Below are 25305 nucleotides of genomic sequence, written 5' to 3' on the forward strand. Positions count from 1 at the left end.
TATGGAACGGACAGCCAAGACGAATGTCCTCAGATTCAAATCCCAAGGGCACACACCTCTGACTTTTCTAAAAAAATCATGTGTGTATTCTTTGTGAATTTATCGTTCGCTTTAACGGTGAAGGACAACATCGTGATGAAACCTGCACATCTGAGAAGTTCTCTATAGGAATTTCGAAGGTGTGTGAAGTCTACCAATCCGCACTAGGCCAGCGTGGTGGACTAAGGCCTAATCCCTCTCAGCAGTAGAGGAGGCCCGTGCTCAGCAGTGGGCAAGTATCTAATACAGGGCTGATATTATTATTATTATAAATAACAATATACTGACGAAAATATGTAAACTATAATTTGGCAGATTACCTTGTGCCATCCCGGTTTAGTTGTATAGAAGGAAGTGAAGTAATTTGAAGTTGCATAGGTTTGCGTTTGTGCATGGGACACGATATATCACGCTTCAGTACAAATCGCTATGTAAGGGTAACCGACGCAGTTGATGTTATTTTAGTTTGTAATTATATTATTATATGAGGGGTGAAAATTAAGCGATATTGTTTTTATATCAGTTTTGGTTATTATTTTTTTAGATGAGAAAAAAGTGTTTTTGATTTTCTCTTTTATAGCAAATCTAGTATGGAGTTTTTTAAAATGTAATTCTACTCCGTTGTTGATTCAATGCTATCCTTATTATCATACTGTATTTGAATATTTCGTGAGACCTTTAAAACGATATCAACTATTTTATTTTTCGTTACATTGCCACGAAACTGAAAATAAATTTACCTTTTGTGTTTAGTGTATTTGAATATTTCCTTAGGCTATTAAAATATGTATAACAACTATTTAATTTATCGTTACAGTTCCATAAAATCTAAAAGAAATTTACCTTTGTGTTATAGACTACAATGGCTATGAAACCAATACCGCTTAATTTTGATCTCGTATATATAACTAGACGTAGTGACAGCGCCACCTAGCGGGGCGTGTCGCCGACAGTGGCCGACACGCGCGCCCTCTGGTCGGCGCGGGTTTGACGATTCATTAGAGTACGATGCACTCATTCATGTGATATTACTATATGCAGTATGTTTCACAGTTTCGTGATCGGTGCGCGAGTTATGTGGGTTTTGTCGTTACAATTTATTCATGTATTTGCTTAGAAATATATTTTTAATAGTTTATATATTTACTTGTCCTATGATATAATCTTTTATGATTATTGTGCAATTGATTCAAAATGTATGTATATTTCTTGTAGAGTCGAACGGTGTTAGCGGATCTTTAGCTGATTAAAATGTTATTATAGATGGTCTGTATAATATATAAAAGTGATCAGGTATATTTGAACATATTATATAGATGAAATTCTGTCGGCACTACTTTCATTACGCAATGAATTTGCTTTGTAAGTTTCTTGTTTATATTTCGGTCTCTAAGTACTTATAAATGATCATAACGTCAAAATAGGCATTAATTTTACCATATTATTTTCACAGTGTAATTATATTTTAATCAATTAACTTTATAATTGTATTAGTTATCAAGGATAACTAGATATTAATTAAAAATAACTTCATTTTTATTATTTCGATAATGACGAAACCCATATAACAATTCCCACCACAATTAATTGATAAACGAAATCCTGTGATAAGACGAGCGCGTAGTCAACTCACGGTAGTCACTGTATTATAGAGGCCACTGGAAACACACAGACTAACAACATGTACGAAGTCCCCCCGTGACCACGAAGGCTGCAAAGTCTTCGAAACGTCGGGAGAAAACTAAAATATTAAAACCGCGATAAAATCCGAAAAATAGTTTAATTTTAATGTCTAACATTCGCGTAAACATAAGAAATCATTACACTTATGAATACATCATTTCAATCGTCTATTGTAATTGCTAAATAAAATTGAAAACCTTGTTATATTTGTTCAGTAAAATCCATGATAGAATTTTTATATTTTACATACCTAATTATTTATATTGTTTTATGCAAAAATCATAACAAATTATCATTTTGAGACGATCGAATAAAAAGTCAAAAAATCTTTTTCTGTATTTTATATTGATCTTATTGACAAAACTAAAAGACCTCTGCATGTATAATAATATGTATTTAAATAAGATTAATATCATTGTATACAGCCTGGCCAGGAAAGACTTGCTATGTGGTAAAATACGGAACTAATTTCTTGTATTGACAAAGTAAACTTTACAACGAAAAAGCGACAGTGGCGCCACCAAAGTAGGTCGTTTTATCCCGGTCAGGCTATACTAGTTATTAATGAACAAGTGTGTGTGTGTGTGTTTCCGTGGATCCGTTCCGCACGTCACTCGTATCGGCTGTAGTCTGTACGAACGTCACCTTGCCTTGTAACTTAGTCGGGAGCGAGAGCTTCTTAGGGACAGCTAGGCTGTGCTCATATGTAATGTTTCTTCAATAAATATATTATAAGTTACCTATATATTTGTTTTATTTAGTCTTTGCTCTAACCTCTGTTATACATTAAAACACTCTGTATAGTAACTCCTTAGTAGTTTTTTTTAGATACGGCGGTAACTACGCCCCTATTTGTATGTTGTCATTGGCGTCTGTCAATCTTAGACATCTGATAAAAACTTGTTTTATAAAAAGACAATTATATGCAAAATATAAAATCTCAGCCTTAAGCGTGATACAAATAAGATATATTTTTCAGTGTCTTATTTTTAAATTAACTGGTAAAAAACGTATTTATTGTTAAAATAACGCTGCAAAATTGTTTAGTAAAAATAAAAACAGAAAAAATATTTTGGTAAAATATTTATTTTTCAAAAAAAATGTACACAAGTACATAGCTGTCGTAGTTTAACAAATAAATTTTCACATTCATTACGCGTTGGGGTAAGATCGTAGGAGGTATAACATCGTATAAATCAAATAACTCGTAACTGTGTTATAATTTTTGTTTTCGGACAACACTACCTGCGACCCCATCTTGTACCCTACGTTCCACTAGTTCACATGATTGAATCCGTCAAGTAAATAATGTTTACGGTGCTAACAAACAGAATATCGATGTTTTGTCGTTCCCTGGCAGATCCGGATTAACCCCATGCAAGAATTTGCCTAATTTTAATTGAGTATTTACTGTTTTCAATTAATTTTCTAGGTATATACTATCATAAAGGAAATAAATCTTGTGACTTGTTTATTGAAATTTGTCGAAACACGTATATTCCCCGAGATCCGATCTTTACCCATACAATTATTTGTCGTTAAAGAACGGATAAAAATCGTTCGATCTAGCACTTGTAAAATATTGCAAGTTTTTATCAAAATTTATACACGAAAACGTCTGAACTCAGTAATTGTGTATTTTTTTTTAGCTCAGATGAATGGTCGATTTGGTTAATTTATTGTTTATTTACACGTGTCTGTACTATTTCTTCGAATACTTTTAAAAATATCGACAGTGTCACTTATGTGGGGTATGATCGTATGCCTAGAACTATTAAAAAAACAAAGTTCGCTTCTAAAAATATCTTACGAAATTTATAATTTTTTTGAATGTTTATAAATGAATATCTAGATCAGAATATGCTCTTTTTATGGATTTTAGAATCCCTGTATCATAGACGATTTTAGATAGTAGTCCGAACTATACCTGTGAAGGTCCTATCTTTCTCACACATTTCTAAAAGTATGGTACTTTTTAAAGCCCTATAAAACATTAACTGTTATATATAAGGGATTGAAAAATATATACCATTTAGTATATTTAATAACATATAGCTAAGTTAATGATTCATTATGATAGCTCTTATAGAATTATTGTAAAAAAATAATTCGAGAAGACTGTTTAACACGTCGAAAAAGCGTCCGATTTTACCCCAACGCACCTTACATATTGCCTTAAGTAAAGAATCAGTCACACCGACACGTCACAATTTAAAAATCAAATGCCTGTTACACACAGGGAAGGGCGACAGATGTATTGCTTTGAGATTATGGTTAATAAGAATTTCTCATATCGAAGTTGGCATTTTGCTCATACATCCAATTACAAGTTAAGATAGCGCAACCATTGTAATCAAAATAATGATTTCTTATGTTTACGCTAAAGTTAAATATTCAAATAAAACTAATTTGTAGATTTTATAGTAATATTTATATTATTTTGTCATCTGCGATCCACGGTCCCAAACCACGATAAAATCTGCAAAATATTTGTATTTAAATATACAAGATAGAAAATTTAAAGAGCCGAAAATAGGTTCGCAATGTTCTACGCAATAGCAATATACTGATCCGTCACTCCCTCGCCCGCGTTAACAAAGTCAATATACACATAAATATTTGTAACAAACCAAACATTCATACCAACAGAACAATTCAAAGGAAAAAGCCGGAAGCAGTTAATTTCGAATATAACGGTTATTAAGTTTTAAATTTCGCTATTTTTTTATAAAAGCATTTTGTTCTTTCACACAAATGTATTTGATACAAATAAATTCTTAACCTAAGAGATTTTGTATTCGATCGTTACTTTTGGACAATTGTATTGTTTTGCAATACTTCTATACAATAAATTAATCATTGAATGATTACGTTTGTAATCAAAAACTATTGTTAGTTCGAAAATTATTTTAATTCCACTATTTGGCCAAACTAATTTCTTTAAACTAACTAAATACATTTAACTAAATAAATGATACATAAACGTATTGAATACACTAATCGATTTCCACAGACAATACTTATGTAAAAATGGACTTATTACCCTGCAAATGTTGGAAGGAGTTTGGCCATTGTCTGTGGAAATATTCACGAAATAGACGCCACAGAGTACATAAAAAACATAGCAAAATGTTAAGTAAGATTTTATTAATTATTTTCAGAAACACTAATGCAAAGAAATTGAGTGTTTTCATAGGTTAATTAGATTTTTTTTTTCTAAAGACTGATGTAGAGTGTACATTTATTTCTCAATCTTATTCGATAAGAAATAATTTAGAGTTGATCGTTTCCACAATTAATTTAAATGAAGTTACTAAACCAGCGTCTACCCCGTCTAATACATACAGACAAACAAAAAATACCGAAATACTGATCGTAATTTAGGAACTACAAATAGCCGTAACATTTGTAATAAATTCAGAATTTTGAGAGCTTCCATAGAGTAACAACTAGCGTAGCGTTAAGGCACCATAGACAAGGCTCTTTATCACAGTTGTCGAAATGCACAATAACATAATGCATTGTCCCTTGTAATAAATGAGGACGGACCATTCGACAAAACAGACTGATCAAATTATTTAATAATAAATGCGCGGCAAACTTTTTTTTAATTAACCGTATTTTTATACGTATTTACCGACATCAAAACTTAAAAAATACCTCAAATCGAAGTATAAAAAAGTTAATAAATAAAGTTTGAATCACCAGTTTGTCACATTTTTTAAAATTAATTTAGCCTGTTTTTGTATCGTAATGATCCGCCTCGTTGCGTACGTGGCTTAACACTTAAATCTATGTCTTACGGTACAAAAAAAAAATTACGAGGATTGCCTATGGTCACGAATCCACTGGTAAACTAGAATGGCTTTGAATTTCCTAAATATTTCGATACACGCAGTAAAAAAATAAATAAATTGGTACTTAAATTAAATACAATTACATTGTAATACAAATCAAGAAATCATCTTCGCCCGTCTGTTTTACATTTACGGACAAAGTTTATTAACACTATCGTTTAAAATGAAATCGATTGCTTATAGAATTAATTAAATCATTAAAGAATTTTACATGTTGCCGACTAAAAACAAAGTAAGCATAAATTACAAAAAAATAAAAGAATATTGTGACATTAATATTGGCAAAATAGTTATTCAGAAACAATATAGTCATAATATCGTGTGGTTCAGGCAAACCGCAAATTCTTTAATAATTCATTTAATTATAAGAACCAAAATATTAAACGATGGTGTGTAATTTTGTTGGTTTTCAACATTGATCCCGGAACCGTCTCTAAATACTCATGTACATCAATCGTTAATGATATACCACTCAACTGATGAATAAAATAAAAATATCGATAAATTCAGACGATCATCGGTACATCACTAATCAAAAAAATAAATGCAATATGGCATAAGCCCTGTTCATAACCATATTCGTTACCTTTGTGCATAGCGAAATAAATATCGCATACGAAATGTATCAAGAAACGATATTTCATCAGGTATTTTATGTCATTGGCGATTTATCGTCGTGTTTCGCACAGTGATGCGCTATCCACATAGGCATAGAATATCGCTATCAAAACAAGGTTTTGTTATGACACAAGTTCGCCAAAACGCGTTGAATTTACCAACAAAATTACTTTCTAACGTGACATCGTTTACAATGTTTATCGATTGTTCAATATCGATATTTTATACATTGTAAATGACATTACAAATAACTCGATACAGCTTGTTGCGATGAATAATCCTTTTTTTTGGAATGGTCAAATATAATTATTGTTTGCATTATAATTAATTTAAAAAAAATACAGTTTTTTGTTTGAAATTCTGCTAGATCTCCTCTGAATACTATAAGGTAGTACGTATAATATTTTATTGTAATGACTGTGCATCGCAACACAAAGCCGTTCAAGCGATAACATACTTGTGACTTCTTGACGCTAAATACTAAAATCATAACAATGAGTCGGGTTCCGAACAGCTCGGACCACCGTTAATTCACTGACATGCTATCGACCATCGGTATGTATTTAAAACAAATTTTATTCAAGCAAAAATATTAATAAATTTTCTTTTAAAGTAATTATTATAGTCATTAATCGATATTGTTTACAATTCGAAACCTTTTAATATCGATAGGCACACTACACTAAAATATCTCGTGTCAAAGAACTTGAAAAACTTTCGGTGTCACAGCACCCAAACCCAATTCAAATTATAATATCAATTTGTATCGATACTGGAATCGAAGTCGAATTGAAACTAGAGGTCTCGGTTTCGATTTTTAGCATTGAAAATCTGAGTTTATATAAAAAGGCTACGTAGATCGGATAGCCATGTCAGTAATATACAAACGACAATCCAATCGAATGTCCATTGCGCATGCCGGTAGTCGCTTGTTACTTAACATCACATTAAATCTATATTAAACAGCCTTTTTTTGATTTTTTTTATTTTTTTCACATTAAGAAATATTTTTAAACATATTTCTTACGTCCACGCGTTGTGAGAACTTATTATTTTGATCCCTTGAACAAAAAAAAATATGAATATTCAACAATACATTAAAAATTAAATAAGGTACAAATGGACTACTTAAATTCTTTCATTATGAAAGAAAAGTAAATTACAAAATGTAATTGTATTTTACCGTTTCATTGTAGTGCCTAAAATGTAATCGATCACTTCGACCTTGAATAATAAAATTATTTTAACTTATGACAAGGTCTCCTAAAGGCCTATTTCATAGTGTTTGAGTAAATCTTATTCGCAAATCAATCGTATAAAATAGGAAATGCATATAACAAAAGAGTTACTACTCTTTTGTTTACTATTTATTTGGGAGCTTGACTTTTGTATTTTGTCGCCCTATATTACATTCGACAATTGTCTTTACTCAAACAACGTGAAAGACGCCTTGAGTACTGATTTTTCATAGATAGTTATCCATAATAAATTATAACCCTACCGAATAAAGAAGTCAGACAACTCTATCGATAGAACTGCCATGTTTACGTTATATTTTATTAATAACTTATCTGATTAAAAAATCGTCCCTAAAATAATAAGTCAACACAACGCGACATGACACTTAAAATAGAAGAGCGTATTGCATCGATTTGTATCGAAACACAGTCTCTTAAATACATATAAATAATAAAGTTATTGTATTGTGCTAAATTCGTTTTATGTTGTCAAGCAGGCTTTGGAATGATCTCGATGGTTTTGAAATAGCAAATGCGAAGCCGCGAAGTTGTAGGTTTTATTTCAAATAAAACGTCATAACAAAAAGGTAATCAGATGCAAAGTCAACTTATGTTTAGAATATACGTCATATTCTCTTCTATGTTGGAACGTAGCTATGTTTAATATGTAAATATTTTTTTTTTGCGTTATGATTGTTTTATTTTTTATATTTAAAATTGTTTTACATACTTACAAAACAGACGCAATAAATGAATTTTGGACGAGTATAAGTCTTTTATTATTCGTGTATATTGTATCAAACTGTAACGTTACAAAATTCTATAGTTTTAAATCCCAATTTGTAAACTATAAATATATTATAGCAACAGTTATATACTTTCAAAAACTTTGTATATAATATTTGAAGCTCCAATAAGATAACATTTTGATATAAAGTTAACATTTACACAAGGCATTATACGTTTTATATAATTTTGATATTCAAATTTGCTAACTTTTTAATATGAACATATTATAAAATTACGTCTTTATTCTCTGATGTAAAAAAACACGAGGGATAACTATTTTATAAATAATATCAAATTGTACAATTTTACATCAAGTTCGTTGGTCAATTTATTTTGAAAAATTACTTCACAATTCATATTGAAATATTTAACATATCTGAAGCCTATGGCGAAGTTAATGTTCACGTGAACTCCACCCCGACGTGCCTGACAACGTGACGTTACCTCAGACCTTCTCTTCATTGAGTGGCTCGTCCTCCCGCCTCTCCTGGGTGACCTTGGGCGAGTTCCAGGACTGCAGCTCCCCGGAGCCCAGGATCACGAACGAGAGCGCGCCCACCATGTACGTGCCCGCGAGGATGTAGAACACTATCTGCCATTGTTCTACTGTGTTCTGTTGGCGAAAATTAATACAATGAGCAAAGTGACGTGGTGAGACGCTAAGATGTTTTTATTACATAGATACGTTGTCCGAGCTCAATACCGGGCAAATGTCAATGCTGAGCAAACATCCAGCGACATTTTACCCGAAACGGAATTCAAACCCGAGACTATAAGGTACGGTAGTCATACCGCGCATGCAATACAAGTGCATAATGTGACGAACAAGCATACTATATCGTATATAATAAATGAAATTATTAGATAAAAATTTGATCTAAATGTAAGGGTAATTGGGTATTTATCTATTACAATAACTAAAACTTACATTCTCTTTGGTGAGCTCTCCGACCATGAAAGTGGAGAGCCAGCCGCCGAACGAGGACAGGGTATTGGCCATGCCGAAGATTGTACCTGGAATCGAGATAATACAAACATAAATAGGATAATATACAATAGTTCCAGACGCTAAGGTGAACTCTTTAAACAGTGACACATACACGCCTTATATCATAAGGGATAGGCAGAAACGCAACTGGTGCACCCAATTTCTTAGGTATATATTCCGTACCATGATTTGGTAGGAGCGAACCTATCGCCATATCGTGCATTTCCAGACTCCCACCTGATACTGAGCAGATGAACCCAATATCAATATCACTGCTCGACCCGGGAATCGAACCCGAGACCTCAGCACTGCAGACACACGTCACACACACAACTACATCACCGAAGCAATTGCCAGGCCTTTAAATAGGTATTATAAATTAATTCCTTATTCTACTACTGACGATCTAACCGACGAAACTTTTAAAACTACATTAAAGTGTCGACTAGGGAAGAATCATTCCTCGTCATTCGACTCTGAACCCCACCGCACTCACTATCAGGTCCAGAAGGGTCATTTCCCCATGCCAGTAAAACAAAGCGTGTAAGAGCGAGATGCAACACTTACCGCTGAAGTTAGGCGCGATGTCAAGCCCGTTGCCAAGGTATCCGGCGGTGACGGCGCCGTTGATGGTCAGGGCGGTGGTGAAGATCGCGATAGACCACACGCGGTCCTCGCCGAAGGACGCCTCAGCTATCATCAGCAAGCCTGTAAAATAAATACAGTTCAAAATTTATTGTATTCCACACGTTATATTATCTACTAGCTTTTGCCCGCGGCTCCGCCCGCGTGTTAAAGTTTTTCGGGCTAAAGTTTTCCGTTATAAAAGTCACGCTATATATTTTCCCGGGAGCCGAACGAAGGGCTATCCAACGCAAAAAGAATTTTTCAGTTTAGACCGGTAGTTCCTGAGATTAGCGCGTTCAAACAAACAAACAAACAAACAAACAAACAAACTCTTCAGCTTTATATAATAGTATAGATTAAGAAGCATATAAACAGAATTCCGGAGGCGAGATATCTGGCTTTAGTCGAAACGGGAAAATAATCCAAAAGACCAGAGCTCAAGGAATCCATTCAAATGATCCCATAACTAAAGAAATTCCCTTTTTTTATTTGAATGACGAGATGAGCTTGCCGTTCGCCTCATGGTAAGCGATACGACCACCCATAAACAGTAGAAACACTATTCAACAAATTACAAAGTATTCCACTGCGCTCGCCATCCTGAGATATTAGATGTTAAGTCTTATTATGTCCAGTAGTTACACTGGCTACAAACTGTACAAACTGCTGTCCTTCAAACCGTAACACAACAGTGACTACACACTGCTGTTTAGCGGCAGAAATAGACATTACGGTTGTACCTTGCGGACTCACACATGAGAGCACTACCACCAGTAAAACTTCTCTCTCTGGGCTCTTCTACGCATGACCAGCCTTTAGTAATCACAGGCCTACATAGTATCTTACCAGGCAATCCAACAGCGAACCCTGTGAAGAGTTTCCGAGCGGTGGTGGTGGAGAGCTTCCCGCTCCGCCTGAGGTGATCAGCCAGCACCGACGACGCCAGCGCGCACAGGTACTTGCCCAAGTACGGCAGCGAGGACAGCAGGCCGTTCTGTAGACAAATTAATAAACATTAAATACAACATTCACTTACTTTTATAATCGTGACGAGTAAATATGTATCTTGTGCTTCAGGTATCAGTGGCGAAGGGTGATATGTTCCGAAAGGGAAACCGGTATTCCTAATTTGCAAATCATTCAAATGATTTAAATCCAATCCAATGAATTAGAATTTAATCCAATGAATTAGATTTTACCTTCCATTTCCTCCCTCCTCTCATACGTCATATACCTGACTTTACCAAATTTGATAGCCGTTTGATTTGATAGCAGATTTGATTGCAAAGTTGAGGAAGCTATCATGGGAAGATATCACAATTATTGCCTTCGATTCCCCCTTTCTCCTTTCATACGTCAACAATATTGAAGAAAATAGATTGCTAAGTTTGACAAAAGAATCCAGATTGGACGAAGGAAAGTATTCGAGCTGGTTAACCATACAAAAAGCAACTTCCAAACTGGCACTTTGTAACCATGACTGTAAAAATACCTAGTAGAATACCTCATTCATGCTGCACAATAACTCTTAACAGGCTAAACCCTTATTCATAGACGTTATTTATCTAAGGACGGAGCATTGCTGTGATAACAAGTCTGTTTCTCAGTGACGGCATGGCAGCCTTCGCAGTGCGTAGACATAGAGCCGTTGTGATTGGCTAATATTGAGATACAACTTGAATCTAGTTGGCTATCAGATAAACAAAGCTGAACAAACAGCAAGCCGTCCGATAAACAAAGCTGAGAAACAGACTTGTTATCACAGCAATGCTCCGTCCTTAGATAAATAACGTCTATGAATAAGGGGGTAACTCTATAGGTCTCTGTGACCCTTCAAACACTATCCATTCATGATACACGTACTTACAAAGGTCCCTTTCAGCACCATTAATATTCCAAAATCATTCCACGACACGTCCAATAAAAAAACGTTCTCTCGCATAGACGTGACTTCAATTTAAACATCAAACACGACCGTTTCCAAGAGGTCTGAGTCACTGGCGCCTGCGCCGGTTTATTAGCATCGCGCGGTCCCCGGTTCGACTCGCGGCTCGAGGTCGTTTACGTGTGACTAATGCTTTCGTAATTTAGTTTATAAATATAGATTTTTACTGTGAGCGAGGTTGATTAAGATTGCACAGTGATTTGTTAAATGATCTAAATTGTACGGAATGAGTTTAAAACGGATTGAAAACTTATTAAATCGAAGTTATTGTAGACACAAAGATAATTTTCGAAAAGTGTTTAATAAGCAAAACCTATGGATAACTTCAACATAAAATATACACTTTAGTTTTGTATGAAATAAATATAGTAATATAATGTACACAAGGCGAATGTCTTCGAAGGTAGATTGCTAAAAATACATACAAACAATTTATTAAAGAATTTATGTATTTCTGTTGGTAGGTAAACCGGTACCTCATTACGCAATAAGGTCCTTAAAATAAATAAAGTACTGACCACGTCTCCGAGACAAACGTGAGCTTATCAGGAACTATCAGAATGTTAAAGTATAATTTAATTAATTTTAATAGTAAATTGCTATAAACGGATATTCTAATTTAAAAAAACAGCTTTCATAGTTGTACTTATATATGTAAATACGCAATTTTTTCACTTTTTTACCAATACGGCTATCAAATCTGTCTTTTAATTAGGACGCCTATAATTTCGAAAAGACCGATTTACCCTTGACTATACAATATATAATATTATTGTAGGTAAGTAACCTACCAAAATCAAACTAAGAACGCAAAAAACAATATTTTAGTGTAAAAAATATTTTAGATAAAGATATTTTCCAGTACTTGGACAGGTTTTGGCCAAAATAGACTCTAGTCCTTTATTTTTAATAAACACTATCGTGTAACATCGGTCACGGGAGAAACCCACTGCAGTGGTCAGCAGTGATTTATCATATACCAATGGTTCCGTGAGCATTATAGAATTGCGTTATTCAATTAATATTGTTTGACGACATTTTTTACAATTTAACAAATTGCATAGCATATCACTGCTTACAATCAAGGCAGAATGACCTTTGGTATTTCAAATGAACACTTAATATTTGAAGTAAATTTACCTAACATTTGCCCTATATTTGGTGAAGAAAATTCAATGTAGGCGTTGCCCTTAAATCATAACATCTTAGAAGAATATATATAGATGACGCTTTTATCCCTGAAGGAAGTCGGCAGAGGTCCTTACCCAAGGCACAAACTTTTCGCCACGTGTTCCGTTCCTTGAACTGATAGTGGGCAAGCAGTGCCATATCTATTATATATATTCTAGACTCCGGGATAATACAGATTAGAGAACCTAATACTACTTTCCTGAGTTAGGATTCGAACCTGGAACCTCAGAGCCAGAGTCATTCCGCGTATGTAATACGCGCGTATGTATTTTCAATTCCAATAACTTTTTTCGATATACCACTAAAAATGGACCAACTAGAAGCTTTTTTTACATTTTTTTTTTAAATTTTAGTAGTTTCCTTCTAGGAATCTGATTGAAGATTGACTTTGATATCGTTTAGTAAAAACGGCTGTAATTAGTAACTAAGCAACAAAAAATCTACTATACTCAGTACTCGTGCAGAGACCTAGCCTAAAATCCATCCGATTCGCTTCACGGACCCCTAACATTATGCAACAGTGGCGCCATCGCACATCTAAGCCGCCCAGCCGACTTAATGCGGCCATTAAATGTTTTTGCATGCCATTACAGCTAATTTCCTTTACGCCTTGTTTTCTTAGTATTGTGAAATCGAACCTTACTCAGAATTGCATGATTGCTTTTTGAGATGAGATTTCTAGGAATCAAAACTAAGTTCATTCTTTTCGTGTTATATAAAGATTTAACGCGTCTGTTGTTAAGTGTAAGGCAAATTAGAACCCTTGTAAACCACTAAAGAAATAAAAATATGATTCTTGCCATGAAGTATACAGCCTAAACTTTTCATAGTACATAAAAAAATATTATTAATAGTAATAAAAACTCATTGATAATGTCACATTTCTGAAAAAAATATGCTCGGAGATCAAAGATCGTTCCATTTTCAATTTTGACAGATTCCGTATTTAAATTCTCAGATTAAAATAGTTCCAAAGTTCATCGCAGCAAAACGGATACATTGTTGCGTTTGTAAGGTTTATTACATAGTTTACTCAATTAAAAAGAGCATCTTAAATAGTGCTGTACCGTGTACGGCCCAACGCGGTGGAGTCAGGCAGTTAATTTGACGTAATTAGCCGTGGTGCTGCGAGATTTAATAATACCACCGCAGGAGTCCGCACACGTATTACTCAGCGCACCGTAATAGGACGCTTACTGGCGAATGCACAAGTGGATACTAAACGATAAGGTTTTTATAATAAAATTTTAGCTTATACGTACAGAAAGAATTACATAAAATATGAAAATTACGGTACAGTCGAGAGTGGTATACTCGAGTTCTCTATCAGATTTAGCATCGTCGAGCTGGTCAAATTAAAATTTATTGAATATGTTGCTAATCACTTGTCGACTCGCCTGTACGGCCGCGTCAGCTGCTGTGCGTTCACCTCGTGAGTCAGCCGTCTAGTCGGAGGGACGACTGGATACGATATACGACACCGACTGTCCTTTTATTGGGCTATACAAATATGAGGTGAGGAACAAATGAAGGGTTTAATTAATAGGTGTGCGCTTTTGTTCACTCTATATTTAAACTCATACATTAAACCATAGGGTTACATAATGAAAGACGTGCAATAGGACAGTTGATTGCCATTTTGAAAATATATTTATGGGATAATATAAATGTATATCATCAAAAACCTAACGCAAAAAGATTTTTTTAAAATCCGCGCTTATAACAAATAAGTTATCATAGTTCTAAATTTGGTGCAAGGAGTAGCTGTCTAATAAAAGTAATAGCATACTGTGACGTCACCGATTGTGACCGGCCATAACGCCGCATGCATGAGAAAGAAAACTCGATAACCACTTTTTGTTCTCAATGTTCCGAATATGTACAAATGCTGTATTTTCCAATCGACTGTGACGCTGAATGCACAGAAGATTTTCTGTTTCGTTTTATCATCTATTTATTTATCGACGCAAAAATCCATACATATTTAGTCGCATCTCTTGGAAACGGAACTCAGATCCTTGCGATTGACTAGACATTTCATTTAAGAGGCCGTTCAAGTATTACGTACCGCAATTTTTTAAGATTTTTGACCTGCCCACCCCCCTATGTAACGCGCCGTCACGTTTCCTGTACGCCCCCGCCGTCCCTCAAAAAGTTATGTAACTCTAAACTTACTTTTTTTTCACAAGATAGCGGAAAATCGCTAAAATACCTTTATTTTTGTCTTAAAATAAAAAATCCAATGTTACATAACGCGTTGCTCGAACCAACCAGCCTATAGCGCATCATAACGTTTTACAAGACCCCCCCCTCGCCTCCAAATTGCGTTCCATAATACTTGAACGGTCTCTAAGGTATATTATACACATTTATTTTCCAACCCTTCATAAATCATTAATATCTTTTTAATAATAATAATAATAAGCCCGCAGGGGCGGCTTTGTGGCGAGCCGACGGTGAGTGGCGACACCGCGTTCCCTGATTCCGTGGGGGCTAAATGCGACCCCCTGACCCTTGGCTTGCCTTAACTGGCCGGCTAGGGGTGGAAGTCGCAAGAGCTAAGAACCTCAGCTCCAGGGTGGAAGTGCTCAATCTGCGTAATAGCGAGGAAGCCCGCTCCGGGACGCGATAGCGACCCGCGATGGTCAAATCGGTGCACACCTCTCGACACCCTTAAGCCACCCACAGCGGTGTTGCGTTCTTGGCTTACGCCACTTATGGGATGCCCATCTAGTGGGGGGCAAGTCACCGTCTGCCTTGAATACATAAGATTGAGACATTTTACTTGGCAGGCGTCCCGTTGTCTCAATCAATAGCCCAGCAACCAGTCCAGCTAGATTCCATCCATAGACCCAATATAATTCCCATCTTTTCTGCAATAGTCCCTGCACCTTGCAAGCGCTGTCTTTGGCTGTATTTCCTCCATAAGTACAGACAGAGAGAGTACTCGCAAGGTGTATAAACCCCAACTAGAGTAATGTATCTTAAAGGGGCCTCTACGTGTTGGATCCGTGTCCCCACGCAAGCCTTCCAAAAGGACCGGCCTTTATGCCGTGATTTCCCGCAGGAAAGATACAACATAATAATAATAATAAAGTTTATTTCCCAGCAAAGTACAAAAATTACTTAGGTGGTATATCTAAAGTAAAATAAACATAGTTGTACCATTATTGAGGCATTACCAGCGATCTTTGCATAACATTCTTAGCATTTTCTCCCGAACCCCATAAAGACGTCTGGGTTTTATAGCAGGGGCGCGACCGAGGTCGGGAGACAGTGACAGGCCAATCAATGTCACCTTGTTTACACTGGCGTTTATGGCCATTTTACGGGGTCAATGCAGTAAATGTTGGAAACATGCTAAGCCTTTGTTTTATGTCTACGTTGACGTCAAGAAGGCTCACTAACAGCGTTTTCAATAAACGATCTCAATCTCAATCTTCAATCCGACTCCGAGAATGAACCAATCAGAATAACTCATTTGTAAGCATGTCAAAATGCTTTGGTCTGATTGGTCCATTTTTTAGATAGATCGAAGAAGCAATCGGGATCGTTTATTGAAAATGGCGGTAAGTGTAATTGAATTAGTGTGTAAGTCAGAGGTTCCCGAACGTTTTTTCTCATAGACCACTATCAAAATTTTGCTGGTTCCGGTGGACCCCTGCAGCTAAATTTCTACCGTATTCCCCAGAATATGCAAGTTTTTACATATAACAGTCGCTGAACTTCTTAAAATATTAACTGCCTATATTGATAGGCGAAGTCTACCCAAAATTTTAATTCTTTAAAACCAGATAAACTTTCGTGGACCTCCGTCGAGTCTCCCATGGACCTCTGGGAGTCCACCTAGACCATTTCAAGAATCAATGATGTAAGTAGATGCTCTGGATTCATCTCAGCCCACCATTTAGAAAATAGTAGTGATATGTGTAAAAAGAGATGGGTCGAATCGAGTCACATTAATGCGTTTAATATGTGGAGTATAGGTGTTCACGATGGTAGGTTTCTGGTATAGAGTCCGTCTTCATTTGGACCTGTGGATATTCGTCTCGGCAGTCCGTTCCACAACCTAGGCTATCGCCGCATGCATGTCACTAATTAAAAATTAAACACTAAAACCCTTTAAGATCTAGGAAAAACATCACGCGCTGAAGGCCACGTTACCCACTCGTAATTGCCAAACGCATACGAACATACGTCTTAGTATGCCGAATGAGATTTATAGCGGCGGTCGAAGGTTGATTGATTTTCCTCGGCAACAAGTAACATAGAAAGATCTTACGAGGATATCGATCTTAGGAAATAGGTACTTTTTAGGCTCTTTAATGTTCTATGTCTCTCAGTAGCAGAGGAGGCCCGTCCCAAACAGTGGGACAGTATATAATACAGGACTGATATTATAATGTTGCATGTTGAGGGACTCCTATTACCGCACTTAGCCCTTAGTTGGTCGGGCCGTTGTGCGTGATAGTCTCTTTAATCATATCACTCGAATGATTTGATTGTACAAATTGATATTTCCATGGCTCCTAAGTAACCTATCGTATCTGAAAAAAATAGCGATTTTAAAAGTTTCGTAAGTACTGTTTACTATCAAGTCATTGAAATTAAACTAATTTTTCGGATTCTATCGCGGTTTTTTGTTTTTTATTTTTCTCCCGACGTTTCGAAGACTTTGCAGCCTTCATGGTCACGGGGGGGACTGAAGTCTTTGAAACGTCGGGAGAAAAATAAAAAACAAAAAACCGCGATAGAATCCGAAAAATTAGTTTAATTTCAATGTCTAACATTCGCGTAAATATAAGAAATCATTATACTATCAAGTCAATCAAAAATTTAATAAACCTTTAACGATTTTTTTTCGTCTATTAACTTTTGAATTAAATGGGTTTAAATCAAAGCGAATTCATACTTGACATTTATAGGTGCTAAAAAAAATATTTGTATCGATTTCAGATGACGGCAAGTCTTGAAGTTCTTGTTTATTATCTTAATTTGCTAAATATCTCTGAATCAAAAAGTTAGACTACGTCTATTTTGATGTGACTGAATTTTCTACTGCTATGATGCCCATCTTGTACAAAGTAGGTCGAAACAAGATTACAATGATGACAACGCATCGGTGCCGAGCACCGGACTCTAACGAACCACATCCAATTGATGCAAGTCGCAGCATCCTGCAATCAGATTTCGTGTACTAACACTTTCTTCTCGGTGTTACACATTTTAAATAACCTTAATCTGATATACCTAAATATTATATATGACATGATTCTAAGTGTTTTTAGTGCAAAATTCCAATAATGCCGAAAGATAAATAAAGTGGGAACAATGAATTAATATCTTTTCTAATTTATACGAAAAATTTTAACCTCGTGTTTGCAACATTAGTGAAAATTTACGTAGGACTTTGTAATAGTGAACCAAATACGATTTTTTTGAAAGACGAGCAAATTGGTTACATAGTAGTAAGTAAGTCAATAATTTTAATGACTGGCCACACATGACGAATGTAGTTCCATATTGATCGATAATTTTGCAGCTCCGCCTAACCGCCTGCAGGAAACGCAAGCGCAGTTATTTCACGGTTCACAATGAAACTGTATCGGAAGGTATTTACCTAAAACTAACATTTTGCTGTAAAATTATTATCATTTTTGACTCAAACTTTGTGCTACTAAAAGACATACTATTTTTAGTTTAAAAGATAAACTAAAAATAGTATATCTTTTAAATTTTAAACTTTTGTGTATGCAATTTTTTTAAAATCTAGATTGCAATAATAGACTTAGCGTTCTTTTGTTGTTTTAAGTACTGTTTCAAGGCTGCATAATAAGTGAATTATATAAGTAAAGTTACAAAGGAAACTTGTGAATTAAATAAATAAAGTACACTAAAAGCATACAGTTAGTAAATATCATGTAATGATGTATGATCTACACGTAAATAAGTTGTTACATAAATATACAAGTCATAGACATGGTAATGTAATGTTATTACTTTAGCTATATATAATGGTGGAGTTTCCTTCTATATTATACGATTTAAAATTAATAATTGCCATTAAAGAAATATGATCTTCTAATTATAATTAATTTCACATTTTAAAGTGCGATAGTACAAAAAGCTTTAATTGATAATAAGAAAATACGTCCCAATTCTCAATAAAGTAGGAAACCAAAAAAGAACTTTATTATATCAGATATTAGTACAACTTTTTCTTACAAATTTCTTGTCTATTATGATTACATGTATTATAGCATACATGCATGCATACTACAACAATACAATACTTTATAAGCGGCGATAGCCTAGTTGGGTGTGCAACGGACTACCAAGATGAATGTCCGCAGGTTCAAATCCCAAGGGCACACACCTCTGACTTTTCTAAAATCCTGTGTGTAGGAATTTCGAAGGTGTGTGAAGTCTACCAATCCGCACTAGGCCAGCGTGGTGGACTAAGGCCTAATCCCTCTCAGTAGTAGAGGAGGCCCGTGCTCAGCAGTGGGCAAGTATATAATACAGGGCTGATTTCATTATGTACACTTTATATTGAAAACCCTCCCTTACCTGGAATCGAACCGATACCTAAGTCCAAATTCCTCCGCCTCTAAACTACACGGCAATATTAAAATGTAAATAATAGGATGAAATTACCCCGACATGAACCATGCAAGACATGATATAACCCTTCGGAACTTTCTCTATACAAATTGCTTAAACGCTTTGCTTCGTGGAAATAGCTTATATTAATGCAAACGTTTCTACATAGTAAGGCTGTTCTTTGTACCGAATTGAAGTGAAAGTATGATGACCACGATTTATATAGATATGAAAATAAGTTTATGAAACACTAGCTTTTGCTCGCGGGTTTGCCCGCGTGAAGGAGTTTTCCGGGATAAAAGTCCCGCTACATATTTACCGGAATAGAAGGCAAAGGGTCTCAAATTATCTCCCTACCAAATTTCATAAAAATCCGTTCAGTAGATTTTGAGAAAATCGATCACATACAGACAGCTTTTGGGGACTTTGTTTTATAATATGTATAAATAGATTTAATAGAAAAGTTTTTATTATTACTAAGGTCGCCACACGTCTCATTTTATTTAGATTTAACAGAAGGCAGTTGTTTGAATTTCGAACTACATAATTAAATCATGCAAGAATATCCGTCAAAATTTGAAAATCGAATGTGCGACAAAAGCGTCAATCTTTGCCAAGTTCCGTTTACTTGTCCTGTTATCGGCTTGTATCTGTTAGCCGACTGACTTAATATATTGACATAGTTGTGTCAAAATGGTGTAAGTAAACATGCGGATACCAGAAAAAACCACCAATGGACCTAATTTTTAGTCAAATATTTAACGCGTGTATCGTTCAAGACGACTGGAAAAAATTCGCACGTCTTTTTATAGATTCGTAGGGTGACCATGGTTGCAAAACTTTTGGGACAATTTCATTATTATAATTTTTGCTATAAGAAATGAAAATAATTGTTGATTTACACGGGTATTAAGACAGTATTGTTTTAAGTAAAGTATATACTATAAAAAGTCTACGTAGATGAACCTAAGATGAATTGTCAGATTGAACACAAAATAAAAACAAATATAAGGTATTGCTTACAATCTGTATCAAATATTGTACAATACATTTTAATAGAGAATAGCTTTTCTTTCCCCAGTTCTGATAAAATAGCTAAGTTTATTTTATGTTTTTGTATGGAGTAAATATATGAATTAAAATCCTCATTTGTTATTTAATTCATTATCAATGAATTCTATGCCGTTGACGCCAAAACATAAATTAATTTAATTGATTACATTGTTTTAATGTATTATTTTACATATCAGGGCCCGTAGCCAAAATGTCTCTCTGTAATTGCCATGGCTAACAGAAAACATATTCTAACGATAATTTATCGCTAGAATATGTCATTCTCATACGTAAAGTTAGCGTTAACGATTGTAAAAATATCTTCGCTACGGACCCTGTTAAATACACACGTCGTTAATTTTAGGTTTTGTGTAGTGAAAGACTATTTATTTTTAACACTTTATACCAGACCACAATAACAAAGATCCATCTTAAAAGAAAATTCTTTTTATTCTAAAACAAAAGTTAAAGTTGTCCAATTTAACCAATAAAATGAAAAAATCACAGTGGCAAAAACATAAATAATTGAACTTATTTATCCAGTTCAATTGAAAGTAACATATCAAGTATGGTTGTGATTGCTAATTTAATAATAATAAAAATTGGTCCGCACAATCACTTCCAAACGATTTGTTGGTAGCCTACATGCACAGTAATTGAGAAATTAATCCAATTTACAATCTGATATACCTGATACAGAATTAAATAAATACATAAATTATATTTCTTAGCTATGTCTCAAAACAAACGTAATATATACTTGGATTTTCATCATTTACATCAATCTTTATGCGAGTTATTGGAAACATATTGATCCAAATATGTAACATTAGATCCAAAATCAAACAGCCATTACTTTCATGTTTAAGCATAATACATAAAAAAAGTAAAATGCTTAGTTTTAAAGTACCATTACGATTTTTAGTACATGTTTCTAAGAAAATAAAGATATTAAAGCAATTTTTGGTGCATATGTCATTGCTTCTTTACAAATTGATATTGTAATATCATCAAAATGATACATGCCACGAAACTGTCTTCTTGCATACAAAACAAAGACTCAGTAGCGACTTGCACTTCTTGTGACAATATTTGAGGCGCGGTAACCTGGCCACTTCCACATTAAAATCAACTTCAGCTTAGCAACTTTTGGCTGATGCAATATTGTGAGATACTTGCGTGATGCTTATGTCCTTTGAAGGTGTTACGCGAGATGATGACAAAACTGCATTGATAAAAAGGTGATAATCGTTTAATTGGATCATTTCACAATAAAAAAAAAACTGTTTTATTATGTATTCACACGGTATGGGTCCGTTTTGTAAGTATAATGCTTAAATGGACGACTCTTGTATTGTTTATTGACATTGCTATAAAGTAAACTATTTTGTAACTTTTGAAAGTTGATCTTATACAACAATCAGCGATTATGTTTTTTTTATCTACATTTTAAAATAAATTCATAAAATCTTGATCAAAACACTACCATGCGATTTTAACTTGTAGTTCATATAATTAGATGGTAATAGATAAGATTATATACGGAAGGATTTCGGTTAACCGCTTCTACCGGTTTTGTTGCGTCTCAAAAGTATAACTCAGCAGTCGCGTGATCAAAACATTATTAACTATTATTATGGTTATTAAATTTTATTATATAACATGATTATCATACGTAACGGCATTTAATCCTATTTAAAAAACTTTTAAATACGAATAACGCATTTGATAATTGGAAATGTTAACTAAAAAATCATAAAAAAGATATGCAATTAAACATAGTAAACAATTAATATGATGCAAAGCTATTTAAAAAACCAATTTACATACACGTGTTCACGATACCTGATATTTCTAAGCAAAGATCGAGTATAATAGCAGGAAACTCATGTTAGCGCACGTGGAGAAAACTACGACTTAATTTTAAAGGTAATCATTACAAAAACTTTAAGTAACATATGATTCATGATTACATTACATCAAATATATTAAAATGTGGAGTCTAAGTTTATTTAACTTAATCTATTTGAGTGTAAAGAAATTGAAATAAACTTTTACGGATTTATTGCGGTTTTTTATTAATAATTTTCTCCCACATGTAATATAGAGAAATGTTAAGCAACTTTGTAAATAGTGGTAATTTTGTTTTATTAAACCAGGTTTGTCTCGAGTCAGGTCATCGCTCCATCCCATCGGTGGTCGACCTACGCAGGCATGTTGCTACTTAGTACTTTTTTTAATTGCGTAAATATAGAAAGTGAAGAACACTCGTTGAGGATGCCTCAGGCGGTAACTATGGTAATTATTACCTGAGCAACTTGATAATTCCACAGTTTATGAACTTTTATAAATAAACTACATGAATAACATGTTTTATTACTAAAAAGATAACTAAAGATCCAACTCAAGAATATACATCTGTGTTATCGTTATAATAAATTTTATTGTCGATATGATTTATATTGGTTGAAGAATCAATCTAAATTGTTTACTTTTAAATAATATAAAAAAAGGCCATACAATTTTTCGCAACAGCGAGCGGTCGCCACGAATAATTTGAAATGTCCGTTTTTCTCTCGCTGTAATGGTCACCGCACGATATCGCAAGTGGCACGTTAAGTAGGGACGAAACACTACAATGCAATAAAACCTTTAAAACAATACACATAAAGTCGATAATTATTGCGTTGCGACATAATTTTTGCGTAACGCGGAGGTTTCATGAACTGCCGTGGGCGATGAACTTGTATTGATTTTTTTTCTTATCTTCCCATTTTAACATAAACGTAAATGAATTACGAGGCGACGGAACGCGAATAGTGCCCTATTAAGTATAAATTACAATATATAGAGCCTTACATGGTGGTACTCACCCCTGATCATGGGCGCCGCCAAAATCATTTTTAGGGAGGTGCATCTGAATCTACACACTATAGTTGGTACTACATAACATTATAAAATTAAATTATTAAAAAAAATTGCATCTGCAATAGTAGGTACTACATAGCATCATTAAATTTAATTATTTAAAAAAAGTCGCGCGTGTTTTTGTATGGTCATCCATAATTAAACCTCTGTGGTCCATAGTTCCCATTGTCATTCAGTTATTTTTATTGTTTTTAGTTCCGGACAGGCGGGTACACGTGCACCCACTTACACCTCCCTTCCAGCGCCAAAGCCCCTGCCGAGTTCAAACGAGTAATGAATAATAGGGTGAAAAAAAATCATTCAAGTGAATCCGTTACTATTATTATTTAATAATTCATGGATGCCGAGACGAATGTCTAGGTTCAAATCCCAAGGGCACATTCTGACTTTTCTAAAACTGATCTATTCTTTGTGAATTATCGCTTGCTTTATCAGTGAAGGAAAACATCGCGAGGAAACTTGCATACCTGGGTTCTCTATAGGAATTTTGACGGTGTGTGAATTCTACCAACCCGCACTAGGCCAGCGTGGTGGACTGAGGCCTAGTCCCTCTCAGTAGAGGAGACCCGTGCAGCATAATCCCTCTCATTAGTACAGGAGGCCAGTGTCCAGCAGTAGGACAGTATATGATACAGGGCTGATATTAATTCATAGTCATATTCGTACACGTGTTATTGGCCAATAGTTTAAATTAAGAATAACAAATAAAAAAGCAAAAGCTTTGATGTTTTGTTTTAATATTTTCTGAAGACTACCTACCATCTACTCTTCATGTTACTTCCTCATATATGACTAAACTCCTTAATATCAAATAGCTTTATATTCATGCAAACTGTTGGTATGATAACCCTACGTAAATCTATAATTAAAGAAGGATTAGAGATATAATGAGATAATTGAAGCGGAAATTCTTATTAGATTGAAGTGAGAGACGACTAGTGCGTATTTTTAATATGTCCGCGCCTTCCGATGTGCGATTACTATTAGGGTTGTCCCTCACCATATTTACATTATATTTCAAAATATTTTTGCGTTTAGTAGAACTGATATTTCGCGACTATTTACCATTATGCTTTTACTCGATTGATGATTTCTTCAAATCATAATAAATTTAATCTTGTCAATGTAATATAATAAATATAATGTGATTGTATAATAACTCATGTTACGTAATACTTCTGTCCTTATATTAAATAATTATTTTAGGCTAAAAAAAAAAAAGAAATAAAAAAATTTGCACACCCAGGTAGGGTAGAATATGGCGCGACTTTTCAATTTATAACACCTATAAATGTACATGTACCGTATTCAGCAAATAAATTATTTGAATTTGAATTTATATTATTGTTAAAGTTTTAATGAACCTTAACATGTTTGTATAAAATTGAGTATTTATTATCATTAACGAATAAAGCGCCAATAGAGATGCAAACGACGTACAAAATGATTCGATTAGTTCCCATTCAGTATGATTGAATAGATTGAGAACGTCCTTCGTGCGTCCTTAAATACTATGTCAAATACTATGTCTGGCACTTAATTATATCGCGAATAGCTTGCAATTGCCTTCAATTGGATAGCGGTCAATTTCTATGAAGGTTGATAAAATTAACGACGCACGTTTTGTTAATGAGCTATACTGCTACAAATGGTATATAACTTAGCCTATTTTATATTTCCTTGTAGTTGTATAGCGTATCCTACTAATGTATGACATAGTGTTGCCGCATCTGATTCAGAAGATTT

At 34.4% G+C, this 25305-nt stretch overlaps 1 protein-coding gene across 3 annotated transcripts in view; it reads right to left on the minus strand.

Moving 5' to 3' along the window:
* Positions 1 to 4531: 4531 nt before the first annotated feature.
* Positions 4532 to 25305, minus strand: part of LOC115453903 (sialin) — a 69194-nt gene continuing 48420 nt past the window's right edge. For all 3 annotated transcript variants that reach the window (XM_037437230.1, XM_037437232.1, XM_037437231.1), the window contains exons 9-12: positions 10686 to 10833; positions 9780 to 9920; positions 9153 to 9238; positions 4532 to 8837 (exon numbers count right to left, since the gene is read on the minus strand). In XM_037437230.1, coding sequence (XP_037293127.1) covers positions 8670 to 8837; positions 9153 to 9238; positions 9780 to 9920; positions 10686 to 10833 — 543 coding nt within the window. In that variant the 3' untranslated portion in view covers positions 4532 to 8669. The remainder of the gene's footprint in view (positions 8838 to 9152; positions 9239 to 9779; positions 9921 to 10685; positions 10834 to 25305) is intronic.

Source organism: Manduca sexta, chromosome 10 (genome assembly GCF_014839805.1).
Source record: "Manduca sexta isolate Smith_Timp_Sample1 chromosome 10, JHU_Msex_v1.0, whole genome shotgun sequence".
NCBI classification, from domain to species: Eukaryota; Metazoa; Arthropoda; class Insecta; order Lepidoptera; family Sphingidae; genus Manduca; species Manduca sexta.